Below are 20,275 nucleotides of genomic sequence, written 5' to 3' on the forward strand. Positions count from 1 at the left end.
AAAGGTTTCAGGTTTCTTAGGTAGTTCAAATGAAGTCTGGCAGTTTTGGCCATCGTGTTGATCTGGCCCCGCATGTTCAGGTTGCCGTCTAGGGTAATTCCTAGGGATTTAGCAGAGTCCACAATGGTAGGAGAGCAGTTTAGCACTGTGATAGCCTTGATCCAAACTTGAATGTCTGTATTGGTGTTAGGTGGTGAGATTAAGAGGAACTCAGTTTTTTTGGCATTGTGTTTAAGCTGGTTTGATGTAAGCCAGTGAACCGTCAGCTTTAGGGCCTCGTTCAGGGAGCGGATATCCTCTGGGAATAGATTTTGATGTAGAGCCGTGTGTCGTCGGCATACATGTGGTAGGAGATTTTGGCAGTACGCAGCACCTCTGAGAGCGGTTCGAGGTAGAGATTGAAGAGGGTAGGGGACAGGGTTAAGCCTTGAGGGATTCCAACTGTGATCGGAGAGGAAGCGGATAGGTTGCCGTTGATCAGGACTCTTTATGAGCGGTTCTGGAGGAAGGATCGGAACCAAGCCAGAACGGTGCCATCCAGGCTCATCCTAAGTTTGAGGCGATTCAGGAGAATTTTGTGATTGACCGTGTCAAAAGCCTAGGATAGGTCAGAGGAGGCTCAAGAAGCAAGTTTTACCTTGATCAAGGGCTTGAAGGGCATCAAACACAATGTGGAGAAGTGTGGTTTCCGTGCTGTGCCCAGGTCTGAAACCAGATTGCAAGTCGTCTAGAAGGTGAAAGTTGGTGATGTGTTGGCTCAGCTGTGGCTGTACACATTTTTCCAGCACTTTAGCTAAGAGAGGGATGTTTGAGATAGGTCTGTAGTTGTCAGGAGAAGCCGGATCTAGTGTAGGTTTTTTTAAGATGGGGACAACCTGGCCGGCTTTGAGAGAGTCAGGAATCGATCCCTGTAGGAGGGAGGAGTTGATTGGCGTCCAAGAGGAGATGATAGCCGGAGAGGCAGCGGCAAGGCAGTTTGACGGGAGAGGGTCGTTGAAGTGGTTGTTGGGGCTTAAAGAGGAAAGGATTTTTGTGACAGATTGTTCATCATAGACTTTGAAGTTGGACCATAACGCTTGGTTTTTGAGGGAGGTCTGGGAGGGCAGCTCGGAGTGTGGAGGAAGAACCGGAGGGGTTTGGGAATAGGTAGCAGACATGAGTTCCTTTCCTAGGGCAGAGATTTTATCACAGAAGAAGGAGGAGAATTGCTTGCATGGGATTGGAGATATATGGGTTTCTTTGGAAGATTTAGCTAGTTTGTCGGATTGATGTTTGATCAACTCGAATATTTTACGAGGTCTATTTTTAGCGTTACCCAGTTCAGTTTTGAAGAATTATTTTTTTGAGTTGCTGATATTTTTGTTATAGGTGTTTCTGGCTTGCCGGAGAAGTTTAAGATGGTCTGCGGAACGGTGCTTTTTCCAGTTCCGTTCTGGTAGTTTCTCGTCTCGAGCGGTCGCGACCACTCGCAATGAGAAACCTGACCTCCCCACGTTGAGAATCTCTCCAGGAGGTTTATTTTCCTCCCTCGCGATCGGCAACTTAATGTTGCCAATCGCGAACCAGGAAAAAGTCAAGCCAGGATGTTGATTTTGCTCGATCGCATTCGCCAACTTGGCGTTGAGGACCGCGAGCGAGCAAAAAATACCTGCTACGCTATGTGTTTTTGCACTATGCTACGTACGATTCGCGTAGCGCGTAGTTCCACAAACTCCGCGAGCTTAGCGTAGTTCACCGCCCAGACCTAGTTATTGCATTGTTTGCGTCAATCCTAGTGCCTGCCTGTGATATTACATTATGTCCATCAGATTCTTCTAATTCCTGGCCTGTGTTTTTGCATTGTTTGCTTCAGATTCTCCTACTGCCTGGCCTGTGTTATTGCATTATTTGCATCAATCCTAGTACCTGGCCTGTGTTATGGTAGTGCTTGAGTCATATTCTTCTAGTGCCTGGCCCGTGTTATTGCATTGTTTGCATCAAACTTAGTGCCTGGGCTGTGTTTTTGCATTGTTTACATCAGATTCTCCTGGTGCCTGGCCCATGTTATTGCATTGTTTGCGTCAGATTCGCCTACTGCCTGGCCTGTGTTATTGCATTGTTTACATCAGATTCTCCTCGTGCCTGGCCTGTGTTATTGCACTGTATGCGCTGCTTTTGGTATGTTATTTTTCTAATAGTTGCAGCTTTTGTAACAAACATGGTACCTTTTATCCCAATCAAGTGCATCTGACTGCAAGGACACTGCACTCTCCCTGCAGTAGCAATGTACTTCCTGTTTATGTAGCAACAGACAGCACGAGATTTCTGCCAGAGATGTCGTAGGGTCAGAAACAGTATTTTATTTATTTTTATTTTGGAGATTTATAGAGCGCATGGCTGCCCGGAGGCGTCCCAGCGCTATCTGAAATCCACTATGAGCTCCAGAGGTGGGGTCAGGAGGGGAGAAGAAGAGGTCAAGGGAACAGCCATGTCTTCAAGGATTTGCGGAATGAGTACATAGGTGAGTAGGTATGATGCAAAACAAACTGTTTAAATGAAGAAGCTGCTGTGATAGACGTCCACCCTGGAAGGAAGATCTGCACAAGGCACAGCTGACCGAAGTCCAGCCTGGAAGAAAGATCTGCACAAGGAGCAGCTGACGGAGGTCCTGCCTGGAAGGAAGATTTTCACAGGGCGCAGCTGACAGAAAGTCTGCCTGGCGGTGACCTCAAAGCAGTGATCCGTCAAGACCAGCTAGCCACACTGGACGCGATGTACACCAGAGGCCTGATTTAGATTTCAGTGGATTGTTTATTCCATCACAAATGGGACAGGTATCCTGCCCGACCCGTGGAAAGTGCATTACATCCTGTGGCAATTATAATAAGGCAGACAGGATATCTGTCACGTTTTGATAAGGCCTTGGTGTAGTTCGCAGAGTTTTACTCTGCAGAACTCCACGAAGTGTCAGGCGAACTCGGACGCACTCTGCAGACTTCTACTAGGGGCAGATTTTGTTAAGATTGGGAAGAGGTGTGGCGCCATGGCTAGGGCGACTGACTCCGGAATCTGGGGATCACGATTCGATCCCCGGCACCAGCGGCAGATTAGCCCAGCACCATGTGACTCTGAGCAATAGCTTGCTTAATCTTTCCGACGGCCCCGAGCGCCTAGAGACCCTTACGGGTGGTGTTGCGCTTTACAAATGTGGATTATTATTATTATAGTTGCGCTGCTCTCATTGATTTTTTGTGCCAGGAGTTTAACCCGCACTGTAAAATCAGCACAAACGGCACTACGCGTCGTGCCAGAGGGCACTGCTGCTTTCGGCCACTCTAATTGACATTCGAATAGAATGGCAGCTTCATAAATGGGAATGGCAGATTTCTACACTCGACCTACCGCAATGAGAAATCTCGCCAGGAGGAGGTCTAGCGCATTATATTTTCTCATAAGCCCTCGCCACCTTACCGTCGGTGAACCGCTGGAGACAAGAACTCCGTTCTGCATCACTTCGTGGAGTTTTCTGGAACTCCACACAGAGTACGGAGAGGGCAAAACTTCGCAAGCTCCGCAGGCACAGTCAAATTCTTCACCCAACTGTAGTTTTGAGGCAATAATCTGTTGGACAAACTTCTAACTAGGCCCTATGTCTGCAATAAGTGTTGTAGAAGAAGTGAGATCCATGGCCTTGTGACTATCAGGCCGTTATCTGACTTCTGATGAACCCCACAGATTGAGTGTGCAGCCAGAGGGCAGTAGGGGGGCCCAAAAACAGGAAATTAGGGAAACTTGAATATAAGAAATATGCAAAGGTAGAAATGCCGCATGACCTGTGGATAACAGACACCTCCTCCCGCTCTGCCAAATGCCCATCCAGTCACAAAGTGGCATCCTGGGCCCCAAACAGGCAACATCATGCCAGATGCTATGTAATTTTGGAAAATGGGGAAAACAGTAATATGCACACATTTGCTGCGTGGATAGCTCAGGTGAATTATTGGTTGTGATGGATTCTCTATAAGTACTAAATGACTGATATTGTTGAATATTAAATTATATGAATCAACGTTTGTTTGCCTTATCTGCGCTTATAATGTAAAGAATGGGCCTTACAGTGAACCCCTCGCTCTGTTTTACAAAAAAGCCCCGGAAGGAGTTGCATCGTTCAGAAATGTATCTACTTTAGGTTTAAAGTATTTTATTGCATTTTCATAAACAAAGAAAAACAGGACAAACAAGGAATACAATCGTCGAGACAAAGTACCGCAAAGGCTCCTCCTGTACCACCGTCTAAAGAAAGCACATGTTGCTATCTACGCATTCGCAGAGCCATAGTTTTATGCAAAGGGTCGAGACGACATATTCCAGAGCCAACAACCCCCCCAACTCCCCCCTCCCGTACCCTCCCTCCCGAACCCTCCCTCCCCTCCCTCACCCTTCGTGCCTGTGCAAATGTCCCACATCTTATGCACTTCCGTAGAGGAGCTACACCCTCCAACGTACTCCCTTTCTATGTCTGTTGTGTAATCGGGCTTGTTAGTCGCAGCAGCCTAAGATATCGTGGACAGGTAATCTCCTTGAACTCCGACTGCAACAAGATTAGAAAAGGCTGCCACAGGTCGTCGAATCTATCCACCTCCCCCGCCACTGTGAGGGACAGCTTCTCCATCCCCAGAACGTGCCATAACCGGTGCAGCCAGCCAACGGAATTAGGAAGGGTGGTGGTTCGCCAATATATGAGTATGTTCTGGATCGCCGAGCCTAAGGCAATCGCTATCTGTCTGCCCTTCTTGGAGCGCAGAGGATACATCAATCTATTGGGCAACCCTAATAGGACATAAGCAGGGAGGCGAGGTAATTCGGGGAGAGGGGTTGGCCTAACGGCTAAGGCGCTCGACCTCGGACCTGGGGAACTTGGTTCGAGTCTCGGTAACGACGCCAAAAACCCCCTGTGATTCTGGGCAAATCACTTAATCTCCCCGTGCCTAAAATGAAAGTGTGTCCTCTTGTAACGTAACTGGTGCTATGTAAAGCGCTCTGATAACTGATTCGGTTCGGTTCTAGTTCGCGCTATATAAAACTCTGCAAAAAAATAAATAAATAAATAAATTCGATGTTAAAGCACTGGTCTATTTCGTCTAAGACCTCTTTCCAGTACGGATCCAGCAGCGGACAGTCCCACAAAACGTGTGTATGCGTGCCTATCTGCCCACAGTCGCGCCAACAAGTGTCCGGGATGTGATGATTCATTTCGTGTAGCCTCTGGGGCGTGTAGTACCAGTATGTAGATATCTTAGTGAAGGTCTCTGTGAGCCCAGTGTGGTATGCGGAATGACGCGCTAGGTAGGAGATGTCATCCCATTCCCTATGACTCAGTTCCCTCCCCAGCTCTCGTTCCCAGCGAGCCCTCCCGGGGTTATGGATGTGGTAAGGGGGGGGTTGCAAGAGTCGATATATGTCAGAAATGAGCTTGGCATCCGAGGAGCGCGTTGCCAGCCACATCTCGTACGGAGTAAGTTTCCGATCGGCCAGCTCCCGCACCTGCGGCTGAAGCGCCCAATGGCGTACTTGCAAATATCGCATACGCTCGGTCTCAGGCAGGTGATATTCCCGGCGAAGGTCTTCAAACGGCACAGCACCTTCAGAGCCATAGATATGGAACAGTGCGCAGCATCTAGCTACCTGCCAAAGCGAGAACGCTCCAGGTTCCGTCCCGGGTCAAAAGTCGGGATTCCCCACCAGCGGAGTAAGCGGTGACGGGAAGGTGGTAAGGTCGTGTTTAATATTCACCGCGTCCCAGACACGGAGCGGGACCTGGGTGACAAAGGACGCATAGAGATTGGGGGGTCAGTGACTCCTGCGAAGGAAAGGTATCTCTTGTAGAGTCCTGCCCGCCACCGCCTGATCCTGGAACAACCAGTGTCTGTCAGACTCCCATTTGCTCCATTCAACCAGGTACCGCAGCTGCGCTGCCTGGAAATATTTGTGGAGGTCCGGAATGCCCAGACCACCGGACTCGGGTGCCAGTGTAGACAGGGCCCTCCTGAGTCTGGGTTTACGGCCCTGCCAGACAAACCGTGCAATATCGGTCTGAGCCTGACGTATCCATCCCTTCGGCGGCTGGAGTGGTAAGGCCCGGAACAGGTACAGTACCTGCGGCAAGAGGGTCATCTTGACCGCGGCGATCCGTCCCAACAAGGATAGCGTACCTTTGCTCCAACAGAGCAATTCCTCCTTCATTTTCCTGCCCAAGGCCGCGTAGTTAGCAGTAACCATGGCAGGCAGAGAGGGCGCCAGTAGTACCCCAAGGTATGGGATCAGATCTCCAGACCATCGCATGGGGAAGTTACCCTGCAGCTCAAGCCGCGTAGCAGAGGCGAGCGAGATGTCAAGGGCCGCCGACTTTCTCATGTTCATTTTAAAACCCGCCACTGCGGCGAAGGCGTCCATCTCGGCAATGCAAGCGGGGAGCGACTCCCTCGGGTTATCAAGCATTAAAATCACATCATCCGCATACAAACTGATAGTGTGGGTGTAGCCCCCCATCCGGACGCCAGTCACCTCCGGATTGCGCCGAATCCTCTGAGCAAAAGGCTCCATGTAAAGAGCGAAGAGCAGTGGGGAGAGTGGGCACCCCTGTCTGGTCCCTCTCTCTATCGCGAATCGGTCAGAGTTGCAGCCATTCACTCTCACTATCGCCGTAGGAGATTTGTAACAATTAAATATGAGGGTGCGGAACTTCTCTCCTATACCCAACTTGCAAAGCACCTGCTCCAGGTATGGCCAATGCACCCGGTCGAACGCCTTCTCCGCGTCAACCGAGAGCAGCATGCGCTCACCGGGGATACGGGAGGCCTTCTCCAGGACGTGGATCACTCTTTTAGTGTTGTCCACCATCTGTCGGCCCGGGACAAACCCGGCCTGATCTGGGTCCACAAGTCCCGGCAAGTGCGGTGCCAGACGCGCCGCCAGAATCCCAGTGTAGAGCTTGAGGTCCACATTGAGTAGCGAGATCGGCCGGTAAGAGGCACATTCGGTCCGGTCCTTCCCAGGCTTAGGGATAACCGTCACCGTGGCTCGTAGGAGATCCGGAGGGATGGCCCCAGGCTTGGCAAAGGAGTTAAAGAGCCGCGTCAACAGCGGCACCAGCTCTGAACAGAATATTTTATAGAAAAGCGGGGTGTAACCGTCGGGACCCGGGGCCTTCCCATGCTTGAGGCGGGAGATAGCACTAATCACTTCCTCCGGCCGGATGTCCCACTCCAAGTGTTCCGCCTGTTCCGATGTGAGAACAGGGAGGTCGACCGACGCGAGGTAATCGGTCCCAGCTGAGGCCGAGGGGGCCTCACCCGCGTACAGGTCGGCATAATAACGGCGGAATCCGTCTGCGATCCGGTGGTCCTCCGTGGCCAATGAACCGCCAGGGGTGGACAACTCCGTAACCCGTTGGTGCAGATGCTGCACCCGAAGTTTATTCGCCAGCAGTCGGCCGCAGCGGTCACCACCGGTGTAGTACGCATGTTTCATGCGCAGCGCCGCATATTCCGCTCTATCCATGTCGAGCGCGGAAAGGAGCTTCCGGGCCGCTTTGAGTTGCCTCCATACTCTGGGGGCCCCCGTCCTCCGATGCATCTGTTCCAGCTCCCGTACGGTATCAGTGAGTTCGTCCCTTTTCCGTTGGCGGTCCCTATTCTCCGCCGAGGAGATGGCGATAAATTCACCCCGAAGCACCGCTTTCAGGGCTGCCCACTGCGTTGCTCGGGAGGTATCGTCGTTCTCATTGTGTTCCCGGAACTCAGCAATCGCAGTGCGCACCTGTTTCAGTATCGCTGGTCTGTGTAACAGGGTGTCCCGGAGGCGCCAGACCCCGCGAGACTGGGGTTCCGGCGGCAGTTGGAAGGACCCCGTCACCGGAGCGTGATCAGACAACGAGAGGACCCCTATCTCAGAAGCGGACGCCAATTCCGCCATCGGCCCCGTAACCAGGAGATAATCCAGCCTCGCATATGTCCTATGTGCGTGGGAGTAGTAGGAATAGGCCTGTGTAGTGGGGTGCAGGCGTCTCCAAAGATCATGTATGTCCAGATCCCCTAGGTGGGAGTTACTCAACTGTGAAAATTCCCCGGTGTGTGGGTGGCGCTGTGTGGACCTGTCTAGGGACGAGTTAAAGACCATATTCAGATCGCCCCCAATGATTATGTGCCTATCTGGGGTAGTCGTGATGTCTGCCAGGGCAGACTGTAAAAACAAATCCTGACGGTCATTGGTGCTATATACTGAGCCCACAGTGAATAGAAATCTCCCTACCTTAACCCTGTAAGCCAGGAGTCTCCCCTTTTGCTCTGCGACCTTGTGCAAAACCTCCCCTTTAAACCTCCTGGACATCAAGATAGCCACTCCCGCCTTCTTAGTAGCCCCGGAGGAAAAGAGCTGCACCGGAAACCTTGGAGACCGCAATCTGGGACAGTCTCGGGCCAACAAGTGAGTCTCTTGCAATAGGCAGATGTCCGCCTGGGTACTCTCGAGGAGGGACAATATTGCTCTGCGTTTGACCGAATTATTTAACCCCTTGACATTAAGAGTGACAATTCTAAGAGCCATGAAGAAACATCGTAAGAGTGGCGCTAAGTGGGCCTGAAGTAACAGGGGGTCTAGTACAAGCCGGCAATGTGGGTCGGAACAAAAGCCACACACAACTAGCACGATACATCGCCCACTGGCCCTGCAGAGGAAGGACAAGGCAGGAGCAGCAACAAGGAATTAGGGCATCAACCCAGCGCGAAATCTGGATCCCCCCTTGAGTAGTCCTCACCCCGCCCCAGGAAAGTGACATTAGGACATAGCAAGCGCGGCAGAAATCAAATGTGGCACAGCCCAAACCCCGAATCCCCCCCACCCCAACTCCCCAAACAGTCCCCGAACCCCCCAACTCTCCGTATCCCCATCTCCCGTCCAGAGCCCTACCCGCCTCCCCTCCCTCTCCCTGCAGCCCCGGCCCCAACTTTGCAGAAACCTCCATTGTCCCAGTCCAGTCCCTAGCGGACAAGTCTGTGGAAAAGTGTTCGAGTGGACGTCCAGCCACCACCGGTGCCCCCCCGGATCCCCCCCTCCCCCCAGAACCCTCGAACCTGCAATGTCGATGATGCCAAGACGATCTCCCCCCGGATGTTGCTCAGGCCGTCAGGGCCGTGTCACTAGACGACGTGGTGCCGGATACCTCCCGTATGGCGCTGTCCATTTCCGCTCTAATCGTGGGAGAGTCCGGTCGAGGAGGCGGGAGCGTGGATCGGCGCCGTCGAACCGTTTGCCATCCCTCTCTGGAATTGCGGCGGCGGGGTGTCGGTACATCATCATCTGCAGCGGTGATACCCAGCACACCGCACGTGTCTTGAAGGGATCGCATTTGATGCAGCGTTCCGTTCCATCGGAAAATAAGCCTGAAAGGATGGCCCCAAGAGTACTGCGTGTCGTGCTCTCGCAGAAAGTCCGTAGCAATCTTGAAGGACTTGCGTTTCTGCAACGTGATCGTGGATAAGTCTTGAAACAAAGCTAGTTGTTGACCTCGGAAGCTCACCGGGTGTTTTTGACGTGCCTCGCGCAGGATCCGCTCCTTCAGAGGAAAATCCGGTAAAAAGGCCAAGATATCTGGGGGCGGCGCCGAGGCTCGACGCGGGAGTCCAACTCTATGTGCCCTGTCGATTCTCACTGGGAAGTCTCCCGGTTCGCCCAGTATGTCGCGAAACAGGTCCCTTAGGTAGGCTGCTGTGTCTTCCCCCTCTTCTTTAGACGGAACGCCCCTGACCCTGATGTTGTTGCGCCTGGACCTATTCTCGAGATCTTCGGCGTGGGCCTGGAGGTCGATCTGTTGGTCTCTAAGCCGCAGTACTTCCTGCTGCAGGTGCACGATCTCCTCGTCCCGTGATTGATTAGCGTCCTCCATGGTGGAGACACGTTCTCCAAGCGAGTCGACTTCTCTCCTCACCTCTCGGACCTCGCCAGCCACCTCTTGTTTCAGCGCCTGAAAGTCCTCCCTGAGGGTGCTAAACAGCGACTCCAGAAAAGACCTGGTGACCGGAGGCTCACCCCCCTCCGCCCCTCGAGAGCTAGTCGAAGGGCTCGGTGCTGGCTGGGACCTGTCCTGTCTTGGGGCGCTTCTGCCCAGCATTTCGGGCAGGGTGCGCTCTCCTTTCTTGCCCCCTCTATTGCCCGACATCTCAGAGGCGGGGGTGCGTCGCAGGGGGAGGAAGGCCGTCGGTATGTTGATGGAGCTGCGTTCCTCGCTCGGGGTACCTCCGCTGCAGGTTAGATCAGTTGAGTCCCAGGGCCCTGGGGCAGCGTCCCACGCACGGGCGCAATAGTCAATACACAACTGCAAGTCAGTTGACTGAAAGGGGTATCGACCAATGTCCAACAGCGACACCCTCCGAGTGCACCCCTACTTCCTAGGAGCAGACCACCACGCTGGCTCCAGGCTGTTGGCCGTGACGCCACCCCTTCGCAACTGTCCGGGCGCGCACCGCCGCACTGGGGGACTCAATACGGGGCAGGCCCTCTCCCGGCCGGGTCGTGCCACTGCAGCTAGTAGGTCAATTGTCCGTAGGGCCCTGGGGCGGTCCTCGGGTCCGGTAAGCCCCCCTGTGAGCTTGGGACCACAGCGTAGGCCCGGGGGTCAATGGGTCGGCGGTAGGCAGGATCGCCGAATTGCGCTGCAGCTCCTCCGCCTAGGCTCAGTGTGGGTGTCTCCCGTTCTCAGCTCTCGGATCCTCCCCACTGTAAGCGGACCGGCTGGGCAGTCAGAGGCGTCCCCCGGGGCTCCACACGGCTCACCTCACAGCTGGGGTCCCTGAAGGGAATCCGCCGGCATCTCCGGCCCGCTAGGCCTCTCGGCCCTGCCAATCCCCGGGATCGCGTAGCGACTCTACGCTGGCTCCTCCCCCAGGCCGCTGCAGAAGGCGCGGCTCCTCCGCGGTCGTCTCCTCCACCCTCAAGAGTGCTCCGGCGGTCCGGGAGGGGTATACCCCTGGACCCCGACGGTCGGCGGGGTCGGAGACTCACCACGGCCCAGGGGCACCGTGGGTTGGCCGCCACCTCCCTCTCTCGTGGCCGCGTCGGAGCCGTGATGCACGCCTGCTCCAGGGACCAGCGCAGCGAGGCGTCGCGCTATGCTCCAGCGCCACTGGAAGCTCCATCCAGCTCACTCCGGGCTCACAGCCGCGTCCGTCCTCTCCTCCGCTCAATCCGGGGGAGATCAGCGGCGTAGGACGGTTCAAGGGCTCCGGGGTCTCAGGAGCTCACGGCAAGAGCTTCTTGTCAGCCCGCCATCTTGGCCACGCCCCCAATGTATCTACTTTAGAAAGAACTAAAGACTTGCTTTTTAAAGTTGTATTTCAGAGACAGAACCAGGTGATGTAAGCTGCACTAGTTTCAGGGAGATGGAGAGATGTTATGGTGATAGGAAACCCCGCTCAACTCACACTAATGTTCCAGTCTTCCAGGTTAGAAGAAACCAGAAATGCTTGAACCAAGGGAGCTGGTGAAAGTGTCAAAGGTGACTTATGAACAACAAGGTGAAGACAGGAGTTGGCATTTGAGATGATCTTAAGTGAATAGGAAAGAAACGAGAAGAAGTGTGTGAATGGAGTTACTTTTGTTGTATACTTCGTGAAAAGTTACTGTAAATTTTACAGCCCAGCCTGATCAATCTCTTTTTCTAAAATCTATTGTTGTTTAAATGAAATCTTGACCATGTGCGTCTATCTTACGCTATACCTCAAGCACTTGGGTGCTCTGAGCGCCCTTACTCTGTAAACCCTGGTAAATCACCTCCTTTTCAGACATTAATAAGATATCACCTGATCAACAGAACTTATAATTAAATATCTGTGTATGAAGATATATTCCTTGCTAAGTTTCAAAGGCGGTAAAGAAGAAGGGGGAGATTTACTAAGATTTTGCACCGTGTTTGCGTCACAAAAGTGGCACTAAACAGTGCAAAATCTTTTTTTCCTAATTTTCTTTCTAGCAAATAACGTAAAAGTACTGTGAAGCATCGCATATCACTGCTTCGCATTACTTTGTGCCATGGGGGCCTGCCAAGGGTGGTGCATGGGTGTTCCCGTGCAACCACAAAACTAGGTGCAAGGAAGGAGAAATGCTTTAATTTCTCCTTCCTTTTCTGACTTTGCATGCGCGCTGCACTGTGCAACACAGATACAAAGTGGGAAAAGCTTTTCTTCATTTCTAGGCATAGTATTTTGTACAGGAAGGGTATCCTTCCTGTATAAAACCTATGCTGGACACTCACACACACACACACACACACCCTAGTGCTCTGGTGCTAAGGTGTGTGCATGGCGCAGGCCCGCTGTAATTAGTGCCAGCGCAAGGGAAAGGGAAGGAGAGAGCCATATCTTTGAAAATATGGTGCTCTCCTGCTCCCGCCCTGTCACGCATCGCAGCCTTGCGCGGGGGGGGGGGGGGAGGCGCTGCGCTGCATTGTTTGGAGACTTAGAAAATCTCCCCCGAAATGTCTTTTACAACCAGTTAAACATTGTGAATTCTCATTCCATTATGTTTTAATTTAGTAATTGTAAATATCTTTACATCCAACAGAAAACAGGCCTTGAATGTGTGAAATGACCATCAATAATGAAGCGAATGCTGTAAATCTTCAATAAAAGCAGAAATAATGAGCTTCAGTATTCAGGAAAACATCAGCGCAGTCGGCGACAGGGGAACCTGCACACAAACTGACAGATTCCGGATGAAGCATCAAGGGCAGTTCAGTGATTGTAAGAGTCTGAGCTGTACACCTCCACGCCACAAGACGAAGAAATGACCTTAGGAAAATTAAGGCAACAACAATAACAAACCGCCTCCTGCATAAACAAGTCTCCAACACCAGCTTTGATCATCGGATCGGTATGATGTGATTACCGCAGTGCTCTGTTTTTTAAAATGATGACAAGCCATCATTCCGTGCTCTATGTGAATTGTAAACTCTTTGTGGCCCAACCACAGTAACCAGAGAAGAGCACAACAGAGCGGAGCCAGACAACTGACGGGTAAAGGAAAGAGGAGTTCTTATATCTACAATGCAACAGACTGTCCAGATTTGCACCGGCCAGAAGGAAGATACATTTTTACCCGCAAGCGTGTATAGCCATAATCCAATCTAAAGGCACAATCGCCTACAAAGACACCTTCTACGTATTAGGAGTGTGGCAAATATTTGGTGGCTATTGCATTTTATTGTTAAAACAGAAATCAAACATGCGAAATACTGCACACATATGAAGTGTGTGAGAAAAACACAAGTGTTTTATCAGCCATGTCGGCCCATCATGAAATTCAGTCATGTGATGTAGACAAATATATACCCGACTCAGAGACACTAACCAAGAAAGAAGAATCACACACATGCAGCAAGAGCTTTAGTTTGACATCACTACTCAAACTTCATCAGCACACGTACACTGGAGAAAAAACATTCAAGTGCAGTGAATGTGTAAAGAGCTTTAGTCACTTATCAAGCCTTCAAAGACATCAGCAAACACACACAGGGGAAAAGCCATTTAAATGCAGAGAATGTGTGAAGAGGTTCAGTCGATTATCATACCTACAAAGGCATCAGCGAACACACACGGGGGAAAAACCATTCAAGTGCAGTGAATGTGCAAAGTGCTTTAGTGAGTTATCACACCTTAAGATACATAATCGAACACACACAGGGGAAAAACCATTCAAGTGCAGTGAATGTGTGAAGAGCTTCAGTCGATTATCATACCTACAAAGTCATCTGCGAACACGCACGGGGGAAAAACCATTCAAGTGCAGTGAATGTGCAAAGTGCTTTAGTGAGTTATCACACCTTCAGATACATAATCGAACACACACAGGGGAAAAACCATTCAAGTGCAGTGAATGTGGAAAGTGCTTTAGTCTATTATCAAACCTACAAAGTCATCAGCAAACACACACGGGGGGAAAGCCATTTACCTGCAGTGAATGTGGGAAGAGCTTTAGACAATTATCAAAGCTACAAAATCATCAGCGAACACACACGGGGGAAAAACCATTCAAGTGCAGTGAATGTGCAAAGTGCTTTAGTGAGTTATCAAGCCTTCGAAGACATCAGCGAACACACACAGGAGAAAAGCCATTCAAGTGCAGTGAATGTGCAAAGTGCTTTAGTCAGTTTTCACACCTTCAAATACATAATCGAACACACACAGGGGAAAAACCATTCAAGTGCACTGAATGTGCAAAGTGCTTTAGTCATTTATCAAGCCTTCAAGGACATAATCGAACACACACAGGGGAAAAACCATTCAACTGCAGTGAATGTGTTAAGAGCTTTAGTCTATTATCAGAGCTACACAGTCATCAGCGAACTCACACGGGGGAAAAATCATTCAAGTGCACTGAATGTGCAAAGTGCTTTAGTCACTTATCAAGCCTTCAAAGGCATCAGCGAACACACACGGGGGAAAAGCCATTTAAATGCAGTGAATGTGTGAAGAACTTTAGTCGATTATCAGAGCTACAAAATCATCAGCGAACACATACGGGGGAAAACCCATTCAAGTGCACTGAATGTGCAAAGTGCTTTAGTGAGTTATCATACCTTAGAAGACATCAGCGAACACACACAGGGGAAAAGCCATTCAAGTGCAGTGAATGTGCAAAGTGCTTTAGTCAGTTATCATACCTTCAAAGTCATCAGCGAACACACACGGGGGAAAAACAGTTCAAGTGCAGTGAATGTGAAAATTGCTTTAGTCATTTAGCAAGCCTTCAAAGACATCAGCGAACACACACAGGGGAAACGCCATTTAAATGTGGTGAATGTGTGAAGAGCTTTAGTCGATTATCATACCTACAAAGTCATCAGCGAACACACACGGGGGAAAAACCCTATCATTGTAGTGAATGTGACAGTAGTTTTCGTGACTCTTCATCATTAAGGTATCATCAGGGAACACGCACAGGAGAAAAACCATTCAAGTGCAATCAACGTGGGAAGACCTTTAGTCGTTTATCAAAGCTACAAAGTCATCAGCGAACACACACAGGGAAAAAACCCTATCATTGTAGTGAATGTGACAGTAGTTTTCGTGACTCTTCAGCATTAAGGTATCATCAGCGAACACACACAGGAGAAAAACCATTAAAGTGCTGTGAATGTGCAAAGTGCTTTAGTCAGTTATCACACCTTCAAAGTCATCAGCGAACACACACGGGGGAAAAACCATTCAAGTGCAGTGAATGTGCAAAGTGCTTTAGTGAGTTATCAAACCTTCAAAGACATCAGCGAACACACACAGGAGAAAAGCCATTCAAGTGCAGTGAATGTGCAAAGTGCTTTAGTCAGTTATCACACCTTCAAAGTCATCAAGGAACACACACGGGGAAAAACAATTCAAGTTCAGTGAATGTGCAAAGTGCTTTAGTGAGTTATCAAACCTTCAAAGTCATCAGCGAATACACACAGGGGAAAAGCCATTTAAATGCAGTGAAGCTGTGAAGAGCTTTAGTCAATTATCAGACCTACAAAGTAATCAGCGAACACACACGTGGGAAAAACCCTATCATTGTAGTGAATGTGACAGTAGTTTTCTCGGCTCTTCAGCATTAAGGTATCATCAGCGAACTCACACTGGAGAAAAACCATTCAAGTTCCATTAAAGTGGAAAGAGCTTTAGTCGAATATCAGAGCTACAAAGTCATCAGCGAACACACAGGGGGAAAACATAGAAGGGCACTGAAAGTGAGAAGTGCTTTTGTCAATTTTCGATCCCACACAACCCTCAGTGAATACAATTCTTCATTTAACTCACATGGAAATAATCCTAGAGATGCAGGGACTCCGGAATGAACTTAAGAACATCAAAAATAATATTGACCCATCTGAGGACACAGACAAGAGCAGAACAGTGTAGTTATTGTGAGAGGAATGAATTACGGAATAAGATAACATTCAAATTATGTAGGACATTGGAATACCAGATAATAGAAGACCCGAATAGCAGTAAAGAAGAAAAACAGATAACAGTATTTGCAGAATTATAAAAGTGTTTGTTTCCAGTGATTGTTCACTTCCGTACACATAGCAAAGTGACATGATGTACCAGGATACACAGTGGGAGACAAGCACAATGTGGATTAAAAGAAAAGAATCATTGTTGATTTTTATTTGGTGAAGAAGAGATCCAAAAAAAAACATTCAATCGCCCCTGACCACACTACCAGTAAAAGCAACACTGAACAATACTGGGACTAACAGCGGTATTTTCAGCTAACTTGTCGGATTAGTGATAAAACCTATAAACCCAACACACCCAGAGTGGACATGTTGTCAAGGCTCTTGAGATGGAAGCTTCATTGCTAAAATGCATGTATTAATATTAACAAATGCCACTGCAGTATCTGTAATGAAGTAGTGAAGCACAGGTGTTCAAGAAATAACCTGTTTGTAGATATAAAAGAGCATATACCTTTTTTTAAGTAACGTTTGCTGCATCTTTTACAGACTGTTATCGGTTGATGGATCAACTCGTGCCTCGGGCCTTTTAACTAAGTGTGATCCATGGCTCCTCTTCGACTTGGCTCTCCCTATTCATTTTGTGACTTGCCAAACTCTTCTTTTTACCAGAATTGAGCCATTGTAAGCAGGAGACTCTGTTTGAAGAATGTGGTGATATAGCAAAATCCCACATCAAAAGCATATATGTGCCAGGACAATCCGTTCCACTCTTAGCAACTCGTCTTCTACACTTGATTGTCCCTTGTCCTCAAATGTTCTGAAGGATTTGTCGTATGAATGCCAGAAGTGGCAGTGACATTAATGAAGCTAAAGCTAACAGGAGTGTGTGGGAGAGAAAAAGAGAGCGAGAGAGACAAAGAAAGGGGGAGAAAAAGAGAGAAATGGAAGGAGGGGGAACGGCACGTTATTTGTACTCACCTAAAAATAGAAGAAGCAGCCAAATACATGTCAGTGTGTGACATCACCAGAGAAACGGGCTGAACACCTGTGAATTTATATGTTTATTTATTTTTTGGGGGAATCTTTTTATTGAAGCAAACAGTTCCATCTTATTTATATGTTTATTTTTAATACCTATAGACCCATGTCATGCCAATCAACTGGGCGCAAGTAAGGAAAATAGTGAAGGAGCCCATTATCATATGCAAATCACAGTGACGTCACATGTAGTGTCAGACCCTTATAATAATTTTCACATGAACGGTTGACGGCCTGTTTTAAAAACAAAAAACAAGAAAACATAAAATAATGTAAAATACGTTTTTGGTTTCAGTTTTTATACATCATGTGTTATTCCCACTATTTGTAACTAAACTCGGAAATGACTGAAAGTGTAAATATTTTTAAACAGATATGTGGAACTTAATTACATGTTTAAACAATTTTTAGCGAATAAATAAAATGTGCTTTTAATTTGTGTTTGTTTCCTGACTTTATTCTTTATCCAGCCCCTAAGCCCCAAAGTGTTTCATATTTACAATGTATTAAGCAATAGAAGGGATAATTTTGTCACGTTCTCTGTTCCTCTCTTGCGCCTCTCACACAAACAAACACTCAGAGGCCTGTGTCTGCAGTGCTGGGGCACAAAGTAACAATTATCAGTCGCAGGCTAAGGATCTAGGTGGAACTGAGTCCCGTTTCTAGATAATAGTGGGGGGACCCCTTCAAACTGTGGCTACCCCCGACTTGTGCCGTGCTGATAAAGCAGTAGTGAATTTGAGTAATTTTTGATGAATTGAAATGGGAGATAGAGAAGAAGAGAGCGAGGTGCAGGATATATATTAAAGAAATGAAAAAAAGAGACACAAGACTTTACCCTGTTCAGTGTACAAGCACTTTACGTAAACAAGTTGTGCTGTGCGTTGTGAACAGGCTGTCACCCCCTTTGTATGTAAATGAGCTTCTGTGACCAGACACCCCAGGCTCCCATCTCTTCTAGCACGGATGATAATGTGAGCACTGTAAGGTAATCACAAACTAGGGCTATATTGAGAAACAATCGGCTTCCAGGTCACACAGCTGTGGTTATGTAGTTCTTTATTCGTCTTTTTTTAATTTGCTTTAATTTACAGCAATTCTCCAGGTTACTTTTTCTCAGTATTACACTTCAGGTTGCTTATAGCTCTCCATCAGTTAAATGTGAGGTTAGATGTAGGATTTGTTGTTAGTGTCCCTAGACCATGTCCCAATCACTTTGTCCTTGATTTGTCGGCATGGGTTTTGTCCACACACTGGTCTAGGACAGCCTTCTCAAGGTAGAAGGCGCTGTAATAGGAATAATAAATCAGACATATATGGAAATGTATGTAAACAAATATGTGCCTTTCAGTTATCAGGCACCACCAGACTCACGTCTACACATGTAATTGAGAACCAGACTAAAGTGACTCCTCCCTGTATAAATATGTGCCATCAGTAATCGGGCTGATGGTTCCGCTGATGCCCACAGCAAATAAAGTTCATGGGACTGTACGCATTGGCCTAAAGTTTACTTGCTGAAGCTTCACACAGTTTCGCTGATGCGCGCAGCTTATGACATTTGTGGATATTGCGCACTGTAAAAAGATCACTGAAGATCACCCTTAAGTAGTAACTAGGTCAAAACCTAGTACGTACATAATGCAAAATGTCACTGCCCCTCCCTTCTTGTTGACATCTCCAGGAGTTCTACCTCTCTCGTGGCTGAAGTGAAAGAAGGTTTTCACACATTATGCTCCTGTCTGTGGCACTTCCTTAAGTGCAGAGAGGAAAGCCTCACTGTTAATGCATTGTTTGGGCTCTGAGGGACAAGAATTCTTTGAACACCTTCCTGAACTCTCTGATAGTGACTCTGACACTCTTAATGAATACTAGATCTGCATCAAAAAGTTGGACTTGCACCACCTCCCCAAAGTGAGTACTGTCCTTGTACGATATCACTTTGGGATAAGAATGCAAAGGCAGGAACAGACGGTGGAACAGTACATAATTACCTTGTGCAAATTGGCTTCCACGTGCAATGTTGGTGCAGCTTCAGAGGCGCGCTTAAGAGATCAGTTTATCTTGGGGTGCGGCCTCGACATAACGGGACACGCCCTGTGGCAAAAAGACACTCCATCGCTTTAAGAAGTGCTGACCATAGCCAAAAGTCTCGAGCCTTCAAAAGCGTGTGTTGATATTATACGCAAAGACAGTTCAGGTGATAAGAAGGAGAACATTAATGTCAAGGTGCTGGTGGATAGATTTGTTAAACCCAAATCGAGCACCACTTCAAGGCCCTTTAACACAAAGAATTTTCAAGGGAAGTGCTTCAGGTGTCGCAACTCTGGCCATATGGCCAGCTTTAACCCGTTGCGCGCGTCGGACGTCCCCCGGCCATCCGACGTCACAGTGAGCATGTGCGGAGGATGGCCGGGGGCAGTTCGAACCATGCCCACTCATTAATGTGCCCGCACGCGGAAAATTCACGCAGCAGCCAACAGGTTAAAGACTGCCCAGGCTGGAAGGCCATGTGCAGAACTTGTGATAGAAAAGGTCGCGTCTCAAAGAGCTGCAGAACGGGCAACAAGCATAAAAAAGTAAGTTGATCTTTATGAAGGAGATTTGGAAGGAATCAATATTCTACCAGTCACGGGGAATGCTAGTGATGGCCCTCAGGATCTAGTTTTGACCAATGATGCACCAATGAGCATGCTCTTCGACTCTGGGGCCAAGATAACTCTAGTCCCAAAAACATTTTATGAGCGTAATCTTCTGGGCAAAGTCACCCTGTTGAAGCCAGACATTAGACCAAAAGGTTAAGGTGGGGTGACTATTGAGTTTTTGGGTTATTTCTGAGGCACGATTGACTTCAAAGGAAGGGTCATCCCTGGTACAATCTATGTCTCGATGAAGCAGGACTCGCTCATAAGTTGGTCCCATCAACGTGATCCCAATGAGATCTGTCTGCCTAAAATAATTACCACCAGTTAGTGTTGTTAGTAATGCTAATTGAGACTGGATCGAGGAATTCCCTGAGGTCTTTGCTGGTGAACTGGGTTTGTCTCAATAACTATGTACATTGGTAAAGGTCAAATCTAACGCTGTTCCAAAAACAGTTAAGGTCAGGAATTCCCCTCTGTAAGTAAGGGAGAGCATTAAAGTTGAATTAGACAATCTCTTAGGCAAGTGCATCATTCAAGAAGTTGAAGCAACGGAGTGGGTCTCTCCTGTTGTTATGGCCAGCAAAGCCAAAGGGGAGGCCAGGCTCTGTGTCAGCTCGAGGGAGCT

At 48.6% G+C, this 20,275-nt stretch overlaps 3 protein-coding genes across 3 annotated transcripts in view; 2 read left to right on the plus strand and 1 right to left on the minus strand.

Annotated features, from left to right (window-relative positions):
• LOC144807732 (uncharacterized) overlaps positions 1–20,275 on the minus strand; it is a 770,734-nt gene that overhangs the window by 667,519 nt on the left and 82,940 nt on the right. The gene's annotated exons all lie outside the window — the stretch shown is intronic.
• The window catches only part of LOC144807730 (uncharacterized), a 105,787-nt gene that overhangs the window by 48,112 nt on the left and 37,400 nt on the right, over positions 1–20,275 (plus strand). The gene's annotated exons all lie outside the window — the stretch shown is intronic.
• Positions 12,603–17,440, plus strand: LOC144807729 (uncharacterized). Its single transcript, XM_078673395.1, has one exon. It carries the CDS (start codon positions 13,313–13,315, stop codon positions 15,506–15,508), a length of 2,196 nt encoding a protein of 731 aa, XP_078529521.1. The 5' UTR covers positions 12,603–13,312; the 3' UTR covers positions 15,509–17,440.

The sequence above is a fragment of the Lissotriton helveticus genome, chromosome 1_2 (assembly GCF_964261635.1).
Source record: "Lissotriton helveticus chromosome 1_2, aLisHel1.1, whole genome shotgun sequence".
Classification (NCBI taxonomy): domain Eukaryota; kingdom Metazoa; phylum Chordata; class Amphibia; order Caudata; family Salamandridae; genus Lissotriton; species Lissotriton helveticus.

Bases quoted from the DNA above. Each gene is read 5' to 3' on its own strand.
- LOC144807729 (XM_078673395.1), top strand. From the start codon at position 13,313: ATGTCGGCCCATCATGAAATTCAGTCATGTGATGTAGACAAATATATA.